This window comes from Vicugna pacos, chromosome 5 (genome assembly GCF_048564905.1).
Source record: "Vicugna pacos chromosome 5, VicPac4, whole genome shotgun sequence".
Classification (NCBI taxonomy): domain Eukaryota; kingdom Metazoa; phylum Chordata; class Mammalia; order Artiodactyla; family Camelidae; genus Vicugna; species Vicugna pacos.
In genome coordinates this window covers 79,975,231-79,998,181 of record NC_132991.1, presented here as the reverse complement: position 1 = coordinate 79,998,181, position 22,951 = coordinate 79,975,231, and the positions used below count along the sequence as shown (strand labels likewise).

Here is a 22,951-nt window from a genome sequence, read left to right as displayed (position 1 = left end):
TACTTCAAACCACCTCATTTTTAAGGGCGCTGCGAGGAATTCTATTGAGCAGATGGGCAGCGATTTATGTAATCATGTTCCTATTTGAGGACTTTTATGTTGGGCGCCGAGAGATCGCGCTGAAGGCCCTTGAAGCCAGGACAACTTCCGAAGATAGAGGTTGGGGGACAGCTAGGTCGCCCAACAAACTTTTAAGTACCTAGGGGACGAATAAAGACAGCGAGAGAGGCCGCGGCCAGCGGAGAGCAAAGGACCTAAGGAGTTGAATTAGGGAGGTTCGTGAGACAGAGGGTGGGTTGTATCCAAGGGCAAGGGACGCCGAATGGGTGGAACCCGAAACCCGTGGAACTGGACCCCAGGCCGAGGCGGCAGTGGGCAAAAGCTGGTGCACCGCCGCTCCGCACCAACAGAGGGCGCTGGATTCACAGCAGTTCGAAGTGGGCGGGTCCCAGCTGCGGGCCAGATGTGGGAAGCTGGACCACGGGAGACGTGAGCTCTACTCTAGCCCCTGCAGACCCACAGGCGGGAGGATAGGGAAGAAGGGACAGCAGGGGGCAAAAGTGGTGGCAGAATATTCCACGTCGCTGCCCTGCTGGCTCCCGGACTGCCTTGCATTGTAGGGTAAAAGCGAGGGACCCTCCCTCCCAGAGGGGGCGCCGTTTTGCCATTCTCAGAAAAGTGCGGTACAGGCTGGCGGCTGCCCTCGGGCTGGCTCAGCAAGATAGAGCCGGGTCTACGGGACGGGCGTCGAGCCAGAAGAGACCCACGCGACCGTCTGCGGCGGGAAAGAGAGCTGGCCTCGAGGGCTTTGAGCTCTTGCGTACTCAGGCGCTCCAACACACACACAGACACACAGACACACAGACACACAGACACGCACACACACGCACGCGCACACACACGCACACACACACACACACACCCTCCCAGCGCTGTTTTTGCCCTGGATGCAGTGCATTAGAGGAGAAAGAAACTGAGGCACAGCAGGACTGGGCACCAAGTAGACCCTCCTCCCCATGTTGTCTGGAGCAGAGAAGTTGGGCTAGAGGGCCGCAGCCTGAAGCTCCAATTAAGGACCCCTGGCCGGGGACAACCCCAGGGACCCCGCCCCCTTGACCTGCCAGATGTCCGTCCCCCCACCCCACCCCCCGATGCTGCTTCCCGGACTCTGGAGTAATCAGCTGCTATGCGCTTTCTGTAATTGGTGGTGCAGGCCCTGCCTGGCAGAGGACTGGCGGGCTGCGCAGGGGCGGGCGAGGGGCTTAATTGCAGGGCTTCGGGTCTCAGTCTGGGCTGCAGCTCTGCTTAGGGGGAAGGGGATGAACACTTAGCTATGCGAGCCCGGCATCGGAAGCGGCCAAAAGACCTTCGGGTCAGTAGTCCAGATCCCTTTCCCGGTAACTGAATTGAGGGGCTTGAACCCCAGCGAGTGTGAGCAAGGAGGAGCATGACGTCTCTGGAGACTTGGGGGTGAGGGGTGCAGATTCCAAACTCCCCATCCCAACCCCAGGAGCCCTGGTTCGTCTTGTCCGAGACTCCTCCCTTGTTCTGACCCTCCCCCTTTCCCTTTCTGCCGCCCCCGTCACCTCCCTTCTCGTATCCCCAGGGCGCTCCCACCCTGGGGAAGAATGTGCCCTCCTAGCGCACCCTTGCCATGGCAACGGCACACCCCCCACCCCCGCGCACCGCAGCGGCCCGGCCTGGCCCCGAGGGCGGCGAGAGAAGTGCGGGTGGGCGCCTCCCAGCCCCGCGGACACACCTCGACTGCCCTGGTTGCCACAGCAACCGGGGGCGTTTGGAAGTGCGCAGCCGCGGAGTGGCAAAAGGCTCTCTTTCTGATCCCGCACCCCTCTAATCCATCAGCAGAGGACCCTGGCTCCTGGGAGACACTGCTACCCCTCAACTTCAAGGACAAAGTCCAGAGAAGGATCATGGGGCGTCCCAGCTTCCACTCACGACAAGCCTAAGGAGCAAAGGCAGCCGGAGCGCCGCAGAGAGCCTGGGACTTGAAAAGGGATCCCCCTGTCTCCAGACCGTCCCCCTCCCCCAGCAGAGCCCGATGGGGACGCTGGCAGCAGGAAGCCAGGCAAGGGCCGGGAGGCGCGCAGGCCCCACAGCGGAGCGGTGATTACAGGGACCTGTCCCTCCCGCCCCCGGCTCCCACTCTCATTAAGTCATTTTTTCCCCTGTTGGAAAGTCCCCGTGCCTTGAGCGCAGGGGTTGGGGCGACCGCAGGCAGCTGCCGGCAACCACATGAGAAGGGGGGGTGGAAGGGGAGGAGGGAGGCCGAGACTAGGGCCTGGCCAAGCTCCAACGTGGAAGGCCCCCCTGCCGGGGGCTAGCTGGGGGCGCATTAATTCAGAGGAAGGCGAGGGAGGGCCCAGATGCCCGGACCTTGCTTCTCATCCACCTGGGGCCCTGCTACAACTGCCAAGACCTCTACCTTTGCGTCTCCCCTCCTCTTTTTTCAGACCCTGGGACCTTGGACGACTGAAAAGCAGGATCCCCACCCAAATCTGGCTGCCGCTCCTGACCCTTAACCCCACCACAGCCTGCTGATCGTTCACCACCTCATTCTCTGTTAGTTCCTTCCCTTCTTCTCTTTGGGACCATCCAGGTTCCATTAGACCATGATATTTTTCCCTCCTACAAGGAGGAAATTCAGTGTCAGTCAAGGTGAAAGGTATTGTGGGCAGGGACAGCTTTTTCCCTCTCTGAATGATCTCTGGTCCACCTTCTGTTCTCATTTCCAAATCTGAACCTTAGTCCTCTCCCAGCTGTTGGCAAGGTCTTTCTCTCATTTACCTCCACTGTCCCACTTTATTTCAGCTTATTTTCCCTATTTCCAATCAGCACATTGATATCTGCCTCACTCTTCAGCCAGTATGCATAAGCACAGTGCCTCTTGGGTCCTATTTTCCCACCCCTTACCACCTCCACAACTCCCTTTAGGGTTCTTACCAAGTCCCACACACACCTTTTCAAATGTGGGGTCCAACTTTGGTCCTGACTCTAGTCAGCTTCTGGCCCAGAGAGAGGATGGGGAGTTCCTGTCCCAACTTTTCCTCTCTTCCTTTACAGGTAAAGCTAGCATATATCAGATCAGCATGACTTGACTTGACTGGGACATGGCCCCCACAACCTGGTGTCCAGCCCCTGCCCTACCCCACAGCTCACCCCTCCCTCTAGAGGCTGCACGCTCTGTTGTGTTACTGCTCCTACCTCATTATCCTAACCCTCATTCAGTCTCTCCTCCTACAGCTCTGTCTTCCTAAAGCCTGGAAGGCAGAGGAGGCTGAAGCCACTGCTAAAGCTGTAGTGGACACTGCTGGGGGTGGGGAGTGCCCCCCCCCAGGCCTTCATTGCTGTTCCTTTCCCTCCTCTTCCCTGGAATGGGAGCAAGGAAGGAGACGGGGAACCCAGCCCCCACAGCTCTCTCCTGGGTGAACAAGAGGAAAGGAATGAGGCAGGTGTGTCTGGCTGCTCCTGCCTACCCCTCCTCCTGGGGGACTCTCACCCGCCTGCCTGTGGGGCTGTCTTTTGGGGGATGGGGAGAGAAACCCCGTCCTCCACAGAGGCAGCAGAGCTGAGCATGTGGAAGGCCTTGCTACCTTAGGCATGTCTGGGAGCTGCTGGGATGCAGACAACTGGAGGGGAGGGAGCTGAGGACAAGCAAGTGGGGGCAAATCTCCCCGGTGGTGGGCCTACAGGGGTGCATCACCATGGGAGCCTCCTTTCCTTCTCACACCTACCGAGGGGTAGGGAGACATGGGTCAGGGCTAGGAATGTGTAGGGATTTGTGTAGGCTGGCAACTGAGAGATGGAACAAGACTTCATCCTTGGCTGGTTCATGGAGAAGGTTGTGCCATTCTGGGGTAAACTGAGGCAGGCAGCAGGACCCTCAGCTGTGAGCAGCAAGAGGACTGGATGAAGTCAGTGAAATGTTCTTTCCCTGAGATCTTGACCCCACCTCCCTCTCCACTGCCCTCCTCCTTGAGGGTCTGTTCCAGAAAAACATCAAATCTGAGAGCCAAGGAGAGTACACCGGCAGATCCAAACTGCCAGCTCAGCAGTGTTCTTATGGGGGTATGAAGGGGAGGCTGGCTGACCTGTCAAGGGGAGCCCTGAGCTGAGAACTTGGGGGCACAAAAGGCCCAGGAAGGATGTCCCCCCACCGCCAACCTTACTTACATACTCGGCCTCCCCTGCCTGAACTCAGAGAGACCAGAATCCAGACAGTGAGTCTCCTGACTCTCCCCCGCCACCCTCCTCCCAGCCGCACCTCCTAGCCCCACCTGCTCCCCGGGGCTCTGGGCTGGCTGGGTTGAGCTGGGTCTTGCCCAGGATTACTCCTCTCAGAGTGCCTCCTGTCTCTGCCGACGGGTGCTGCTGGCCGACACTCGTCCTGGCTTGTGGCAGAGGCTCAGGCATAAGGTGGACAGCTAGAGCTCTGGCATACAGGACTCCTGATCTAGCCCCTTGTCAACATCCCCACTGCTTCCATCTATGCCAGGCCCCTCATTTATGGTTTGGAAGACGGCTGTAGTTTCCTCCCTGCCCCCCCCCGCTGTCACCCTGTCCCCTTTCATTCAGTTCCTCAGACAGCAATCCACATGGGAATCAGACCATGCTACTTGCCTGCTTAAGACCCTCTGAGAGTTCCCATTCCTCTTACATAAAATCTTAACTTCTCACCTTGGCCTGAAAGGACACATCATGTGACACTTGCCCTCATCCCCCCTAGTCAGCTCCTTTCCTAATCTGTCCCTTGATTTCTTCACTCCAATCACTCCTCTTTGCTGTTCCTCCTGGGGAGATCTTTCTGACCTCAGAACTTTTGCATTCGCATGCCCTCTGCCTGGAAAGCCCTAACCCTCAGTCTGTGCATGGCCCTCCTCGTCATGCAGGTCTCAGCATGAATATCACAACTCCGAGAGGCCTTCCCCAACCAGTAGCTTTACCTAAAGGGGCCCCACTCCCCATGAAGAATCACTCTACATCCAGCACCTTGCTTTATTTCCTTCACAGCACATAGCATTGTCTGAAATGACCTTGTTTGTGTATTTACTTGATTATTGTCCATCTTCCCCAGGCAGAATGTAAACTCCAAGAGGGCAGGTGCTGTGTCTCTATTCACATCTGTATCCCCAGCATTTCTCATCACCACCCAACCCCCAGAGTGCCAGGCCACAAAGAGTGCAAAATAAATATTTGTTAAATGAATGATGAGGGGCAGAGTCTGGTGGGGAAAGTTGTCTGAGTCCTCTATAGAATCACTTCAGCTCAATTATGTCCATTTCTTCTTTTTCATCCTCCTCCCCCACCCACCAGCTTCCATTCATTCCTTCCCACTCCAGGGGAAGGAGTGAAGGGATGAAAGGAAGCAGGCTCAGGCCCTGTCTGGCTGACACTGCCCTGGAGTGTGGGGCAACCTCCAGCCCAACTGGGCTGTCTGAACTTTGTACAGGGAGCAGGAGGCAAATCGGTCCTGGAGCCCACAGAAGTGAAGAGGGGAGGGTTACGGGGGGATGGTGTCCAGGCAGGCCCAAACTGTCCCGTGATTACAGTCTTGACGACCTTGGGAGGTTCCTATAAGATCATGTAGTCCAACCTCCACTCCCAGGAGCCAAGGCGACGCAGCCCAGCCAAGATCGCAAGCTGCAGAGGACCAGGCTCAGGGAGGGTAGCCGTCAGCTCACTTGCAGACGCTGACCCACTCAGTGATGCGGCACTCCTCGCAGACCACGAAGCAGCACCAGTGGAAGCGGCAGTGACAGCGCTCGCTGCGCGTCTGGCGTAGGATGTTGTGGCCGCGGCCACAGCACATGCTGCCGCAGCCGTCGGGACCCGCGCTGCTCTTGTTGCACAGGCGGCCCACGGTGCCCGCCGAGTCCAGGCGCGGCTCGCGCTCGCAGAAGTCGGGCGACTTCTCGAAGTAGACCAGGTCGGTGGGGCTGGCGCGGCGCCGTGGCCCTGGGACGCCCGGGGCTGGCGAAGGTGCCCCCGCGGGGCCGGGCTCCAGCTGGCCGCCGTTGCGGTTGTGCGGCCGGATGAGCGTGGCGCGGTGGAAGCGGCTGCGCAGCAGCGCCCCCACCGCGCGGAACTCCGGCGTCACCTGCCAGCACGTCTTGAGCTGGCAGCTGCCTGACGTCCCGTGGCACTTGCACTTCCGCCGCATGTTCTCCATCACTGCCTGCAGAGGGAGGCACAGTGAGGGGTGACGCCCGCGGCCAGCCCCACTGCCCTCCTCCCCACGCAGACACTGGCCTGCAAGAATCTCAGAGGCTTTGGAAACCAACTTCCATTGAACAGAGGCAAAAGCTGAGACCCGAAGTGGGTAGGTGGAGGCGCAGCACCCAAGCCAGGCAGTCAGAAGAGCTCTGCCTGCTTTTCTGCTGCTCTCCCATCCACCCCCCACCTGGCCAGACCCTGGGGGATTTCCCTCATTCCTGCTCCTCTTCTCTCCTGCAGCCTTTCCCACAGCTGCGGGTGGAGAGGGGGTTGGAGCTGGAGGCTTTTGCTTCCTGAGGGGGGATCCCAGATCCTCAGGGAAATTCCCTCTCCTTCCAGCCCTCATGTGGGGACTGAGAGCAATGGTGTGCTGGCCCCACTACATCCCAGCCCCAAAGCTTCTGGCCTTGCTCCAGGCTGTGAACGGAGGCTGTGGGGAGACTGAGAAAGCCCCCTTTCCTCCTCTGGGCCCTGCAGCACTTTGCAGGGAGCCTAAGGAGAGGCCCATGGGCCGGGGAGAGTCCCCTTCCCCTCCCCCACCCCATGAAACTGGTGGGGGCTTATTCTGCCCAAAGCTGAATGCCACCATTCCTCCTAGGAAACAGTGAGTACCAACAGAGGCCAAAGGCACTACCTGAATACAGAACCAAAGGGAACCCAGAGAGCCAGACCCCCAGGGCAATGAAAGTGGAGAGAGGTTCCCAGGCCTCCAAGGGAGTTTGTTACAGGAACACAACCTACCCACTGCCTGCCAAGCTCTCAGCCTACTATTCTGAGTCTCCTCCCAAAGAGCCCCATCACATTATCCTCACCAGAGACCCCAGAGGAAATTGGTCACATCCTCCTTCCCCGCTTCTCCACTCCAAAGTCACAAAGCAATGATCTGGGGCCCTCAAACCTGGGCAGGAGGGCCATAAGAGGAACCCTGTTCCTCTAAGTCTTAAAGGGCTCTGTAGCTTGTATGTGCATTCTGTAGTGTCAGCACCACCTGGGAACCAGCCCAATGCTTCCCCTGGCCAATAGCTCCAGAACATCTGCTTCCCACAGGCAGCAGCCATTAATTAACCAGTTTAATGAGGAGGAGGAGGCACTGTTGGCATGGGCTGGGATAGTATCGAAGCTTGGGAAAAGAGCTGAATGGACAAGGAAGGGTTGAGTGGGAACTGGACATGACCTGAGGGTGGGTATGCCTCAGTTTACCTCACCTCTAAGTCTTGATGGAAGACCTGAATCAGCTCAGAGTCTTTGTGGATAAAGAAGGTAAAAGTGGCCTGGGCTGAGAGGCCAAGAGAAAGGGGAGTGAGATGGAGAGAGTGCCAGGCAGGGTGAGGGAAGGCCTGAGCAGGCCGGGCAGGGCTAAGAGAAGTGACAGGGGCCAAATAGCCAGGAAAAGAGGGTGCTGAACTACCAAGGGGGCTAAGGAGGCATCTTAGTGTAGATGACACTGTAGAACAAAAGAACATGAGCTCATTGCTCAACTGCCTGGGGATGAACCCTGCCTCTGCCACTTTCTCACTAGTTGTCTCACCTTAGGCAAGCTTCTTACTCTATCTGTGCCTTGCTTTCCATAACTGAATATGAGGTTAATAATAAAACCCTCACAGGTAGGTGTAAGGATGAAACAGGCTAATATGTAGTAAAGTGCTCCAGACATGCCTAACAGAGTAAGCACTCAATAGATTAAAGGCAGGCTATTATTACTTTTCTTTTTCCTTCTCCCTTCCTTCCTGCCTCCCTTCTCTTCTCCTCCTCCTCCAGCTTCTTCTCCCTCCCTCCCTACCTCTCTCTCTCTCTCTCTCTCTCTCTCTCTCTCTCTCTCTCTCTCTCTCTCTAATTAATGACTTTTAAGGTAGTATGAACATTCGAGGGTAGGCATAAAGGAGGAAGACAACATAACACAGTACCACAGTGGCCCCTAGGCATCTCCCTTTGCAGGAATCCCTCATTGTGCACCGAAAGGCTGGGAGAGGAGCAGGGTGTGGATGGGGTCACTGCATAGGATATTATAGAATCAGAGAATATTAAAGCTGGGGGCGGGGAGCATTATGAATGATGCAGTTCAAGCTTCTCATTTCATAGAGTGGCAGAGCAAGGCCTAGACCCTGAGGTCTGACCACAGCCCAGAGCTCACCCCACCCTCACAGCAGGAAATGAGAGGAGCAGGCTGTTCTGCAGAAGGGGAGCTATTCCAGGGCAGGGGTTGTTTTATTCCCATATCCCCAGGTCTAGTCCAGTGCCTGGCACATAGTAAGTATCCAGTGCATTTCTGATGACTGAGTTAGGAGGGGCAATGAGAAAGTTGCTGAGTTAGGGGAGTGGTGTGGTCCTCAGAGGAGATGTAAGCCTAGGGGAGGGGACGGGCCCTAGGCAGAGGAATCTGGAGCTGGCCCAGGGGGTTGGGGGTCTCACCTGCCTCCCCACTCGGTTGTTGTGGAGCCTCATACGTGCATGGATGTCTCTGTGAGGCTCCCGGGAGTCCAGAAAGTCTTTAGAGAAGCGCTCTCCAAAACCCACGTCGGGGCTGCAGCCTCCCCACTCCCAGGAGTCCTGCAGGCCCGGGCTGGCAGGGGGCAGGGCTGGGTGCTCCGGAACTCCGTGGCTCAGGCCCTTTCCGCGTTGCAGCGCCTCCAGCTGCAGGCGGTGCAACTTTCGACGGAAGGCCTCCTCGTCCCCGCGCCGGGACGCGTCACAGCCGCAAGCCCTCAGTTTGCCTAGGGCGCAGGCATTGGATACCGCATGCACCACACCCGCTGCGGAGATGGCGTAGGCGAAGGCACTCTCTCGGAAACCTGCGGAAGAGATGCAGGAAACAGCCTTTGAGGGGCCTCGACATCTCAGCCCTCTGCCCTCCCTGCCCAACCTTCTAGCCATTCTGAGGGAAAACAGGCCTAGAGTTGGGAGAAAGTCCTGTAAAGAGCACAGACTCAGAACTTCGGATGTGGCAGAAATCACACCCGACGTTCTGCACACAGCATGGGATGGAGGAGGTCTCCCCCACAGCCCTCCTTTTTCAACTCCTTTCCCTGTTTCATTAACATCACCCTTAGCAAGTTCAGAATTTGTGTCTCCATCTCTCCTGTTGGACAGAAAATATCTAGTAAACATTATATTTTTTCTATTACCTCGCATGTGATATTTGCAATTTTTAAATGAGCCTGCAGAAAGAAGGCAAATTATAACCTAAAAAAATAAGTTACCAATGATGGCATTCTGGGCCCCAGGAGATGTTAGTGGGCAGAAGGGTAAGAAGAGATGGTATCCCCCTAAATCTCCAGGCCCCAAGATTTCCTACTGCTGCCACCCCGTAGGCCCACCACAGAACAGTCTGATGGCCAGATTCAACAGACAGAGATAGGAGCCAGGAGAATTTCCCATTTCCCTGTCCACAGGGCATCCCAAGAAGTCTGCTCAGAAAAGGCCCCTCCCAGCCACCTGGCCTGTGGCTGGTCTAGGTCTGCTGAAGAGGTTGTTTGAGGGATGCTGGAGGTGAGCCCACTGCCTGCACCGAGTTAAGCATATAGTGGTGCTGAACACTGAGAAGGAAAGTTCACTAAGGTAGATGCCTTCCTGAAATGCTCAAAGGGCATAAAGATTCCCTGATGAACTACTCTCAGGAGCCCAGGACTTGTCCAAACCGCTTTTCTCCTTGGTGTTCACAGCCTTGGGCTGGCTCCCAGAACTACAAACTGCTTCTTCTTTATTCTACATCTGAGAAAGGACCAGCTAGGGGCAGGTTCTGGTCTCTGACCAGCCTCTGAACCCGAGAGAGTTGGGGGCAGTGGGAGAAACCAGGAGTAATAACAGCTCCCACACAAGGAGGAGAATTCACTTGTGCCCTAGACACCTGTGGGAGAAGACCAGAACCTAGTTGGAGGCTGATGGCTTGGAAAAGGCCAGAGATTCTGAAGAAAAACTCTGGGTCCTTCTACCATGGCATCAAAGACTGGGAGGACCTGGAAGCCTCATAGACCCCAGAGAGCCAACAAAGACTGGATAGAGACCCTAATCCAGTCCCACTCCCTCCCTCTGCATCACAGGGCTCTGTCCTCCTCTCTCTGCTCAGCACTTCCCCTGCCCCACCTCCCGCCAAAAAAAAAAAAACAACCAACCCCAAACCAAAAACAAACAAGCAAAAAAGATGAAATGGGTAGTGGAGTATGAACTCTGGAGCCAGATAGCCTAGATTTCAATCTTGGCTCTTCTACTTACTAGCTGTTAATAGCTATGTGACCATAGCCAAGTGACTTGACCTCTCTGTGCCTCAGTTTTCTCATCTGTAAAACAGGGTTATTATTATCTGTCTCATTGCTGTTCCAAGAATCAAATGAGTTAATGAATTTTAAATGCCTATGATAATACCTTACTCATAGTAAGTACTATATAAACACTGTTATTGAGAAGTTCTTCCTGCTGCTTACCTGCTACTGCTGCAATTTCAGGCCATTGCTCCTTATTCTTGTTTCCCTGATCAGGCACAGAGCCCAGCAGCTCATGGCCCACTCTAGAATGTGGGCCACCAGAAGCCCATAAAACAGACTGTCCCTTTCTAGCTTCTCATTCCAGTTCATGACACCTGAGAATATTTTCCCTGAGCAGCTCAGCTGTGAGCAGACAGGGAGGGGCAGGGATTGGGCAGGAGCCTTCAAAGGGGAAGGTGGGAATTGGTGGGAGCTACAGAAGAGTGGACACTGCTCTGGGAAGGGGGCCTAAGGGAAAGGAAGGCAGACTCAAGCTGAGGCACACACCCAGTATTTATCCCTTGCCTTTTATCTGTGAAACACTGAGAACTTATTGCTGGGGGAATCATCAGCCTGCTCCTAGGACAAATGGCCATATTCAGACCTCCAGAGGCAGCCCAGGCCTCAGAAAGCGCCCCTCTCAACACACACACATACACACACACTGTGCAAAAGGAAGATACCCAATGTCACAGGGGTTATGGAGCTAGACCCAGCCCCAGCTCTCCCAGCTCCCAGGCCTGGCAACTTTCTGCTGACGGACATTTGGCTCTGGGGAAGACCTGCTGCTGTGTAAGACCCCCAGGTGGCCCAGTTCCCGGTCCTATAGTCCTGTCTACACGTGGCACCAAGAAAGAGCAAGATGCTGGTGCAGGGAGATGTGCTAGGCCAACTGCTATCTACCAGCCTCTGTTACATTCTAGGGCAGTCCTGGAGGAAACTGGAGAAACATAACCCACAGCCTACAGAGAACACCGCTACCTGTCTCAGGCAGCTAAAGATACCATCCCATGGCCTCTGGCATCTGTCACAGCCACGTGTAGGGATGACCAGGCAGGGCTTGTGTGGTCACCCTCTGCTCCAAGCACTTAGGCCTCAGAAAACTCCAGCCCATTGAGTCTGCCCCCAGCTCCCATTCAAGGCCTCAGTTTCGGTCCTGGCCCCAACTGTCTAGGGCAGACGCAGGCACTGTGCCATCTGGCCAGCTGGAGGGGGAGAGGGGTGGGGCCATGGCCAGCTGGGCTGCCTGGAGCATAGGGGGGAGGCTCGTTAAGACTCACAATTAGCCGCCCTTCCTTTGATCTGGGACAGGGACTGCCAGCATCTAAAGTGGAGTCAGCTGCTGCTACAAGATGCAGCCAATGGCCAGGAAGGGGATGAGGGAGGAGGTTTGGAGGGCAGGGAAATGTGGAGGAGAGAGGATTCAGGAGCCAGTGGGAACCAGAAGGGGTTAAAGAAGCTTGTGCCCTGCCCAATCAAGTCAAAGAGGGATGAGAGGGGAGAGGTCTGGTCTCCATTCCCTCCATACAAATAATCTGTGCGTGCTCATGTGCCTGGTCTGAGAGAGAGAGGGTTGTGTGCATGTGGGAACACTTAGGGGTGATACTGAATGTAGCTCTACGTTTGCACAAACTTGGGTAGGGGTGTGTGTGTGTGTGTGTGTGTGTGTTGTGTGGGTGTAGGTGTGCGTATGTGCATGTCGGTTCCATTTCTTGGACTACTCCATTGCACCAGCTCATCTCTGGGCACATGGTAGGAAATCATGGTGGCCTCATAGCTTGGGAGGCAGTATGGTAGGAGGTTGAGTGCAGTCTTTAAAGACAGCTGGCATGCATCTGAGTTCTGGTTCTATAGCTCACTTACAAGCTGTGTGACTAATGGCAAGTTACCCAACCTCTCTTACCTTTATTTGTAAAATGAAATGATAGGCCCTACTGCATGGGGATTGTTTGAGGATCCTAAAGTACAGATAAAGTGCTTTAGAACAGCGCTTGGCACACAACAAGTACTTACTATGTTCGAGTGCCGTTAGAATAATAGGATCTTAAGTGATCTTGGGATATGATTACCTGTGCTTCTGTCTCCCCATCTGAGTGCCACCAAGTACCCCAAGCCTCAAGGCCTAGGCATAAAACCAAGACTCTCTGAGGATGAATGTAAAAGGGAGTGGCCTTGGACAACAGAGGCTGGACTCTCAAATTGCTGGCTTCCACTGGGCTGGGAACCTGACTTACTGCAGAGCCTCACACCCCCTCTTTCCATCCATCTGAATGCATTTGGGCCCTAGGAAGGGCAGTACCTAAACTGTGTGAGCACTCCGGGATCTACTCACTCCCCTCCACCAAGCCTCTGCCTGTCCTCTCATCCCCACTCACTCTTCACAATGAAGAGCTGATGTTCTGTCCAGCACCCCAACCTCCCAGGCACCAACCATCTGGATCCTCAGAACAGAAAGCCAGGGACACCAGTGCTCTTGGCTCTTAGGTCATACCTGTCCCTGGGCTGGACAAAACAGCCAGCCTGGACTGGAGGCCTCTCACAGCTTTTTAAGGACTCTTTTTAGCCCCTTGGAGGCCTTCTGCCTGTCCCCCAACCCCCAGGTTCCAGCACCTTCTCATCCCTCTCCTTAGCTGGGTAAAGCCTCACTGTATGTCCTGCTTCCCGAGCACCCACTCCAGGTGCCCAAGCGCCCTTTCCTCTCCCTCCTACATTAGCACTCCATCCCTTCAGCCCAACCCATCTCAGGGGACATGTCGGGACAACTAGATGAAGGTAACAGCATTTGTATGGAAGACCTGAGGGACCACCTCCTCCCAGCAGTCTCTGAAATTTAAACATGGCAGAATGCACCTTTAAGAGAACCCCATTAGCAGCTTAGGTCAGAAGAGGGGTCAGCATCCTGATATTCCACTTGAGGGAAACTGAGGTCACCCTACCCCATCATGGATAATCCATAGCTTGAAAAGAAGGGAGACTAGGGGAAGAACACAGTCCAAGGCCTGGTTACCACCAAGACTGGCCTCATGGTATTCAAATTTAGCTAGTCCTTGAGGTGATGGGCCAAGATAGATCAAAGAAATGACCCCGCAGGAGAGTGAACCTGGATGTGGAGTGAGGGAGGCACGGCAACGGTGGCCTTTGCGGGGTTGGGGGGGTTAGTGGCAAGTTCTTCCCAAAAGCCCAGAGTCCCCTCCGAGGAGGGAGAGGTAGAAATGAGGTGTCACAGTGGGGGAGGGGTGGAGGGAACCGTAGCCACGGAGGTAGGACGGTGTTCAAGGCCAAAGGAAGGAGCCCAGCCTCCCTGCGGGAGCTCAGGAGCCGCTGCCCCGCCCCCCTCCTCGCGCTGGGCGCCGCCCCGCCCCGGCTAGCCCCGGCAAGTCTCCCCCCTCCACACCGCACCTCTCCCCCCACCGGTCCCCCCAGCTCACCTCCCGCTTATTAAACTGCAGGTGAACCCAGGAGCGCCTGGCACCGCGCCAACCCCGCAGGGTTCCGCGGCTCCAAACTCGCCCCCAAGTTCCAAAGCCCCCTTGTCCTCCACCGACCCGCACAGGCCGCACCCGGGAAGCAATCGGGACTCCTGGGTTTCTCAGTCTAGAGGGGAGAGGAGGACCAGAAGCGAAGAGAGGACACCGAGGCCGGAAAGAGGAATGAAGGGCTTGCCTCGCCTCACTCGAAGCGGCAGGGGTGAGAACCTCAGCGCCTGCCAGAACCCCCAGTGAGCGGAACCCGAAGCAAGCGCGGAGGCCGGATCGCTGCAGGGAGAACTGTGCTTCGGGGAGCGCGGGTGACCTAGAATCCCGGAGAGGGAGCGGGCGCGCGGCGGCAGTGAGCGCCGGCCAGGCCCGGCAGGGGCAGGAGAGATGCAGGGGCCTGTCACTTCGCGTCCGCGAGTGCGTTGGCGGCGGGGGCGGCCAGGGTGGGGCGCCGGCGCGGAGCTGGGCTGGCCGATCGGCCGGGGTTCGCGGGAAACCGCCTTGGGCAGCGGGCTGGAGGGGCTTGAGGGCAGCGGGGCGGGCGGGGCGGGAGCGTGGGGCAGGGTCGGGGGCACCCTCTTTGAGAGGCGAGCGGCTGCGGCCTGGAGCCGTCTGCCGCGGCCCGCGGGGATTAGTTCGCGGCTGCATGCCGCCACACGCGTCGGGCTGGGCTCGGCGGGGGAGAAACAGCGCCCCGGGCGCGAGGGGGAGGGAGAGCGCGCGGGGGCGGGGCGGGCGGCCGGTGGCTGGGCTCGGGGAGGCTGGGGTGGCCCCTGACTTGGGGGCCCCGGGGATGCAAGAAGGGGTTCTGGTGGAAAGGGAAAGGCCCCCGACTCTGAGTTCTTTCTGAAGTTGGGGTGCATTAGAGCCTTACTCTCCCAGAAGCCTCTGGGCCCCAAGGCCACAGGGTAGAGGCCCTCCCCCTCTACTGTCAACTGAGAATTGTACAAGTCCCAAGGAGCCAGATCCCCACACTGTCCCACCAGAACTGCTGAGAGGAGAGAGATACCTAGCTAGGCCCATTCAGAAGGCAGAAACCCTATCCTTCCCAAAAGACCTGACACAAGGTCTAAGATACCAGGGCAGGAGGTGGGTGCGAGCAGAAATTAGCAACAAAACCTCCTGCCATCTCCAGCCTGAGTCACTCTAGGGATTGTCAGGGTAGGCCCTGGGTCACCCAGAAGTCCAGGGAAGGAGGACAGATAGTGGGCTGCAGTTTCTCTGGGCTGTGAGGGGAAGAGGGATTGGCAGGGCCCCCAGGCCTGCTACACACCCAGTGCCTCTGATTCAGAGAGGGTTATTGGGGGTGGCAAAGATGACACAGAGGCTGGTGGTGCACTCCGCTGGGAAGAGCTTCGGTGGAAGCACATTTTTACCTGCCCAGGCATCCCTCACCCACACCATTTGGCAAAAGTCCCTGACCCCTCTTCATGTTGATTCTGGGTACTTTATCACAGGCTCCCTCCATCCTAAATGCTGTTTACTATGTAGAGGGTAAATTGAGGCAGGTGACAGATACGGATATTTCCTGGGTCTGGGCAGTATCACTGATGGGACAGGATAACCCAGGAGCTCAATTCTCAGGCATGAAACCTGCCACCCTCAGCCCACACAGCCCAGCCTAGAGCCACATCTGCTCCATTTGTTTGCCCCACCCTCCCCCACAATGAACATGAGCAGAAGGAGGCAGGAGAGCAGCAGGGCTGGTGGATGGACACATGGTGAGGTTGCCAGCTTGAGGGAGTGGGTTAGGGGATGGCTGGTGGGTAGGTTCCAGAGTGGAGGTGCTGAACAGGGTGGGCAGAAGGGCAAGGGTGAGGGGCAGCTACCTCTGCTGAAGATGGGACTTTCATAGGGGATCTTGTTTCGGGTCTCGAGACTAGAGCAGTTCCAGCGTTGGTCCCGGAACTGGTGCTGGCACTCGTGGATGGCAATCTGGATGCCCTGGATGGCCGAGGCAGCCACGTCAGGGTGGCGCACACACACCTCCATCTGCCGCTTGCTCAGTCCCGGCAACGTCAGACACACCGTGTTGGCGTTGAGCACGGGCTCCTGGGGGAGGCGGAGGCCCAGAATATCGTTGGGTGCCGACCTGCAGGCATGTGAGGTGGGTGTGGGTGAGTGTTTTGGGGGTCTAGGAGGGTCCCATCTAACTATACACACTCTGTCCCAAAGGCTACAGTCCCTCTGTTCCAAACCCTGCTTTTGGAGTTTGGGCCACTCAGTAGATCCCTAAAGCATTCTCCTTTCCTTGGCCTTCTCATTATCATCCCCTTCAACATAACCCACTCAGCTGCACACCCACAGATTAACACGCGCAAATACACACACGTCCGGTATGCCTGCACACATGGTATTTCATAAGTACATCCCGAGGCGTGGATGCTCTCATACACAGGATTCTCCAGGGGACCACTCCCAACAGCATGTTTCAGACAGTCAGATTCATGCAGACACACTTCTGCGCACATTGCAGTGGACACACAGACCCAGGAACACTTACACACATACACACTTCATCAAACATAGTTACACACAGACACTCACAAGTACACACACATGTTTATCTTAACATGCATTTATCTGTGAGCCTTCACATTCACACACATGGGCGCACGCAGACTGCTGTTTACAACACGACTTGCTGGACTCATTTGATCACACACACATACACACAAATACACACACACACTGAGAAAGAACCCTTCTAGCTTCAAGTCTTTCATTGACCCCACCTGGGCTACCCACTTTTGGCCGCCACCCCCTGCCTCTTCCTGGGGGGTGATCTCCAAGGTGGAGCACTGGCAGTTTGAGCTTACTCCTGGGGTGGGGGTGCATTCCCCCAGGGTGGCAGGGACTCCAAGTTGGTACTTGCTCCCCTACAAATACACACACCTCTGCTCTAGTAGCCATCACTCTCCTGAGCACTGCCTTATCTTCCTGGACTGCCCTTATTCTGTCACCAGTTCAACCCCGTCCTATAAAATTATTCTTTGATTGGTCACCAGCACTTCCCTGCAACACTGTGCCTCCCTCCTTCTAGGGTCCCCTGTCCCAGCCGGAGCGCCAAAGGCCCCTGTGGCTGGGGGTCCCAGCTCTCCAGGAGGCGGGGCATAAGGTGAGGGCTCACCTGGGCACGGCGGCAGCCAGCAGCAGTAGGAAGAAGAGCAGCGCGCAGAGCGCGGGCCGCGGCTGGGGCCGAGGTCGGAGCCGCAGCCAGGGGCAAGGGTGGGTGCTGCCCATCGCGCGCGGGCCGTGATGGGCCAGGAGTGGGGGGCTCACAGCCCGGTGGGACCGGCGAGCCAGGGGCGACGGCGCATGATCCGCGGGGGGTCGGGGCGGCTGCGACACACAGCTCCGACTCGGGTCACGGCTCCGGGAGCAGACGGCGCCCGCCTCCCCGCTCCATGGGGCAGCGCCCCCGGGCACCGCCCTCGGGGGGGGGGGGGGCGGCGGGCGGGCGCACCGGGCACCTCCTGGCACAGGGGTCCGGGGAATTTCCCGAGGCCCCCCTGCGACAACTCCTGGTGCCTCTAGAGGGTAAGGGGGGCCCGGACGTTCTGCGGGCTAGGGATGAGAGGCTGGGGTGCCGGGGAACCCCCCAGCGCAGAGCGGCGAGCCTGAGCTTCGGAGGGCTTGCAAGGAGGGCAGGGGGATGTGGGGGGTGGGCGGCGCTGTCTGTGCCCGGCCCCACCGCCCAGAAAGTGAGTGACTGTCCCGGCTCGGGGAGCTCCGCCACCTCCCCTTTCCTCCCCTCCCCTCCCCCCCACAGTGTCTTAGGGCTCTACCCCGCATGACGTCACAGGGGGGTGGTAAAGGCGTGTACTCGTCCTGAGGCCACTCCGTCCGCTCAGGACTTGGGGTGGGAGCTGCGGTGCGGAGGGCGGGGGAAAGGAGAGGTGTTGGGGTCTGTGCGATCGGATCGGGCACAGGGTGGTGCCAGTGAACCGACGCGCTGGTTTGAGCGCGAAGGTGTGTGCTGCTGCGAGGTGTGTGCGCCTGTCTGAGCCGCAGCTGCTGGGGAACCGTCCCCACCAGTACACACACCTGCAGGGGCTGGAGGGGAGTGGCTGGTCCTCTGATCTCCCCAACCTCAGGAGGGACTTCCCAGGCTTGGCTTGTGAGGCAGGTGTGGGGTCCTGCAAAGGGGTTTGGCAGCCTCTAGATCTTGCTCTTGTTTGCTGTGTGACCTTCAACAGGTGCCTCCTGGACACTGAGCCACCCTCTGCCTCTTTGTGAAATGAGGTTAATGAGGCCCACCTCATCTAGTCAATGAGCCAATGAAGTAAAAGTACTGGGACTTTGGTGATTGCTTGTCTGGTAGTAGAGTGCCCTGGGGTGGCATATCCTAGGAGGAGGGACTAGAGAGAATTTTAATCCTAAAAGTGTGCTTTGAGGTCATCTTATTTCATCCCTTTTTATTTCACAAGAAAATATTGAGGCTCAGAGAGGGTTATGACTTACTCAAGGTCACACAGCAAGTTAGTGGAAGAGCTGGAACCAAATCCAGTTGAGCACAGCAGCAGCAGTCCCAGAACTGAGTACTGCTTGCCTGGGCTCTGCCTGCAGATGCTTAAGGTCTTACCTTGGCCCTGCCACCTGCACCTGGTCATCTGAGAGCTCCCTAGTCCAGCCTCCTGGCTCAGGCCCACCCCAACTGAACACTGGGCTCACCTCAATATGGAATGAGTGTACTGGACCCAGGTAAGGGCCTGGGAGCCAGAGAGTTGGGGAGAGAGGCTCCAACTTCTGTTGCTGGTTCTAACCTGGGCCCTGATAGTGAAACCTATTCTCACTGTGGTCTTGGCATCCTCCTCTGTAAAATGGATACAAGCCTCCCATACATCTCCCTCCCAACCTCCCTGCTCCCTCTCTCTGAAAAGAGCCCCTCCAGGCTTAAGGATAAACTACCAGAACCTCTGGGCTCTGAGACAAAAGGGGCCCATTCCTGGAATTGCCCATCCCTGGGGAATTGATGGAGAGGGGTGGGGCGTCCTCTGTCCCCAGACTGTCAGGTGGTGGGGGCAGCCTGAGCAACAGCAGGCTGACGGCATGGTCCCCCCCTCCTTCCCCCTATCTCTGCCGGCAGCCACCGCAGCTGTCAGGAATTAAGGGCTTGAGGCTGCTGGGGGTGGGGATGGGACAGTGGGGGGAGCAGTCTGGCTGGACAGCAGGAAAACAGCCAGGGGCAGGAAGCAGTCTGCGTCAGCCAGAGCCTTGTTTGACCCTAACCGCCCCCTGCCCTCCCCATTCTCCCCCACCACGTTGCAGAGACAGGGATAGTTTGGGATTAGAATTTGGAAAGGGTATGGGGAGGGGCAGAGCAGGATCAGACTCAACACAGGAAGGAGCACGAGCCCAGGGTAGGAGAGGGCATCAGCAGGGACAAGCCAGGCTGGGGAGCCATGCTTCCACTGGCCATTGGGGAAACTAAGGCCCAGAAAGGATTAGGAATATGCCCCCTGTGATAAGGAAAGGGGTTCATAATTCAGGTTGCAGACCTCTTTACTCCCTATCTAGTGCTCACACTAGCATTTCCCACACTTGGTGCATCATATGTATCCCCTGGAGGAGGCCATTGTGGGAAATGCTGATTCTGGGCCCTGTGCAGCTGAATCAGCATTTCCAGGGGCAAGGCCCAGAGGTCTGCATTTCTAACCAATGTTCCAACTGATTTTCCTGAGGACCACATTTGGGAAATGCTACTGACCTGGTTGAGTGTCTGTTATTGTTTTTTTTCCCCCTTTGGCCTCTATCTGATGAGGGATGGTGACTTTGCTCCCCTACCCTCCATTGTTCATGAAATACAGAGGTGTAAGGGAAAGGGAGAAGACCCTTTCTTTGAAAATTCCAGGAAGCAAATAATTCTTAAGCCTCACTGGCACTCAGGCATGGTACTGGCCTGATGTCACGAGGGTCCAGAAGTGCCTGTCCAGGGTACTTCTTCTCAGCAGAGGGAGGTGAGGGCATATGTAGGCACATGGCCCTGGCTTGTGTGAAGATGAAGCCCAGCCCCATAGGACCTAGGCCATGGGCAAGTCCCTATCAGCAGCCCCCAGGCCCCGCCCTGGCCCTGCCCTGGGCTCTGGCCCTCAGCCCAGCCCCAGCCCCCGCAGTCGCTGCCCGAGACCACAATTACAGGGGCCACTGGGGGTGGGGGAGCACCAGGGATGAAAGGCAGAGCAGAGAATGGTTCCAGCTGTGGCAGATCCCTCCATAGGAGGTTGCAGGGAAGGGAGAGTTAGGGAGGCACCAGGGTGAGAACAGGTGGGACCCTCATCGCCTCAGCTGAACCCAGTCCTGTCCTGATGTTCTACCGGAGGAGCTTGTCTTCATGAAGAAGAGAAGGAAGAAACCCCAGACTGATAAGGGAGCTCCTTGTCCTATTGTCCAGGCCTCAGGGACCACGGCCCCTCAGCAAGGTAAGGGGAAAGAGCTGATGCTTCAGTTTCCCAAACTCCTATGTTTGGTCATTGAAGGGAAAGGGAAATGCTTCCTGAGCCCTTAGCCTCAGGCTGATCCTGGGCCTTCCTCCCAGCCTCGCCTCCCACCCATCTGCCTGTGTTCCGGCTGTTCCTGATGTGGTCACGCACACATCTGGAGCGCCTCTGTGTTCTCCCCTCATCTCCCCAGTTCCACATGTGCCCCACCACTCAGCCAGTGGGGGACCTTGATGGTTCAGGCTGTGCCTGGGGCTGAGTAGCTGGGAGAGCAACGGGGGTAGTGGTGATGGGGCACTTCTGAGCTCTTCTTCTAGCCCCCTTCCTAGGCAGCAGTGCAAGGGCACAGAGCCATCTTTGAGCTTGAAGAGGACCAGGATAATTGTCAATATGTTGCCTCCCTGGCCATGACTCTCATCCTTCACAGAGGGCAGTTCCCAGACTCCTGCTGGACTTGGTCACAGGAGATGGACACTAACACGCGAGTGCCAGTTTAAAAATGGCAAGCACTCTTCTTACAGCATGCTATCAGGCATCCTCATTTCATAAAGGGGAAACTGAGGCTCAGAGAGGTTAACTGACTTGACCAAGGTCAAGCTAGCAAACTAGACCTTTTTTCATGGTATCGTGCTACTTAACCTGCTTGGGGTGGTGTCACTTTCTACCCCTGCCTCAGTTTCCCTCTCTAGCATCATGGAGGGATAGACCCGGCATCAACACACCCCATATCACCGCCATCATTCCCTGAACCTGGCAACAAAGACTGAGAGGCAGGCATCCAAGCCCTAAATCTGGGTCAGCCCAAAGGTCTCAGACAGTCTGGAACCCTAGCAGCTTGACCCAAGCTGTCCGTTGGTCTCCTTGCTTCCTTTGGTCCTGCCCACAACTTTCTGAGTTTCCCAGATGTCCTGCAGGTCCTATCTGTGTGCTCTATTTATAGGGAAGCTGGGCTCTGTGTGCCCTCTAGTGGCCTCTGAGAGAAGTGCAGGAGACTTTTCAAAAAGTACTGGGCTAGAAAGACCTGGGGAAGGCAGAGTTGTGAATAAAAACTCTATCCTTACAATGCTTCATTTTTCCTACATGTGGTCCACAATGCTGGTTCCACTCTCCCCCCTTGGTAAGCTATCCAGGCTGCCTTGGTTCAAGAGACTCTGCGTCCAAATTCTCCATGACACTTCCCTGAAGCCCGGGTATTGACTTAAGGGAGCCACAAGGAAGAAAGAAGGGGAAAGAAAAATGACCCCTTCCTTCTCACTGAAGCCTGATACCTCCTCTTCATACAGGTTTCAGTCTGGGGACCTAATGTGATCTTTGAGGGCAGAAGCAGACTACGTCATACAGGTGGATGTGGGGCCATTGTCAGGGGAGGGCAGATGCATGAAAGCCATGGTTAGAATCTGTCACATCCAGGATGAGTTCCCCTTCTGTTTCATTTGAACAACTCTGCTCTCCTCCCTGTGCCCCCATTCCCTGTGGTCCTGGAGGGGCTGCCAATCCCAGTCATAGTGGTACATCTGCCTGGACACTGTTATTGGTTTGGGGATAAATAAGTAGCCCCAGCTGACCCAATCCCAGCCTCCTTAGGATTAGGACTTCTACTGGGAAGGCCATTCATTTTTGGATCACCAGAACTAAGAATGTAGGCATAGGGTTGCCATATAGAGAAAGTCTCTCTGCAGCAGGAAAGAATAAGGACAGTATGAAAAGAGAGACCAAGAGAAGCAGAAACAATAGACATGGGGGAGGGGAGTTTAGGGAAGGAGATGTGGGGGGGGGGGAGAAAGGGAGAGAGAGATCAGTGATATCAATCATTTGGGCCTCTGGGTTCAGCTGTGCCTGAATTCAGACTTACCCCTGGACTTCCCAGGTATAAGATCCATTAATTAAGTCCCTTTGGCCTACACTAGTTTGAGTTGGGTATCTTCATTTGCAATCAGGGCCTGCCTGATGCCTGTAAAACATCAGCTTTCTATTCCCTTTCTCACAGCAACTACCATTTATTAAACACAAATTTGACATAAATTGTTGTGTCCAATGCTGTGCTAAGTGCTTTGCATATCTCAAAAAAATCTTCCCCACAGTTCTTTGAGGATATGGGATACAATTATGATAGCTGTAAGTTCTTTGCCACTGCCCCATTGAGAGGTGAAGTCTGTTTCCCCTTCCCTTGAATTTTGGCTGGTTCTGTGACTTCTGTTGACCAAAAGGGAGTGACAGTGATGCTGGCTAATTTCCGAGGCTGGGCCTTAAGAAGAGACTTTCAGCTTCTGCCTTCAAGTTTGGCAGAGTCTATTTTGAAAGCCAGCCTTATGTAAGAAGTCGGACTATAATGAGACCACCACGTGGTAAGGAAGCCCATACTAGTCACATGGAGAGACGGAGGCTGCTGGAGAAGCTCTGGGGGCAATAGACATATACAAGTGAAGTCTCCTGAACTGTCCAGCCCAGCCAAACCACCAGCAGAATCAGCCAAGTGAATGACCACATCTGATGGTTCTGGTCTTTATGGTAGAACCACCCAGCTGAGTCCTGACAAGTTCCTGACCTAAAGGATCATGGACAGTAA

The 22,951-nt window shown here is 56.1% G+C and overlaps 1 protein-coding gene and 1 long non-coding RNA gene across 3 annotated transcripts; one reads left to right on the top strand and one right to left on the bottom strand.

The window, feature by feature from the left end:
• Positions 1–1,787: 1,787 nt before the first annotated feature.
• LOC140696472 (uncharacterized) lies at positions 1,788–5,223 on the top strand. Its single transcript, XR_012072872.1, has 2 exons — positions 1,788–2,086; positions 2,472–5,223. It is a non-coding gene; the product is annotated as an uncharacterized lncRNA (long non-coding RNA).
• Positions 5,000–17,979, bottom strand: WNT10A (Wnt family member 10A). Of its 2 annotated transcripts, none has more exons than XM_072961666.1 (4): positions 17,076–17,979; positions 15,775–16,037; positions 8,641–9,020; positions 5,000–6,193 (listed from the first exon to the last, which is right to left on the bottom strand). In XM_072961666.1, exons 1-4 carry the CDS (start codon positions 17,186–17,188, stop codon positions 5,696–5,698), a joined length of 1,254 nt encoding a protein of 417 aa, XP_072817767.1. In that variant the 5' UTR covers positions 17,189–17,979; the 3' UTR covers positions 5,000–5,695. The 2 variants fall into 2 exon arrangements, with proteins under 2 accessions (XP_072817767.1, XP_072817768.1); XM_072961667.1 differs by having other exon boundaries at positions 15,775–15,997; positions 17,076–17,677.
• Between the last annotated feature and the right edge of the window lie 4,972 nt (positions 17,980–22,951).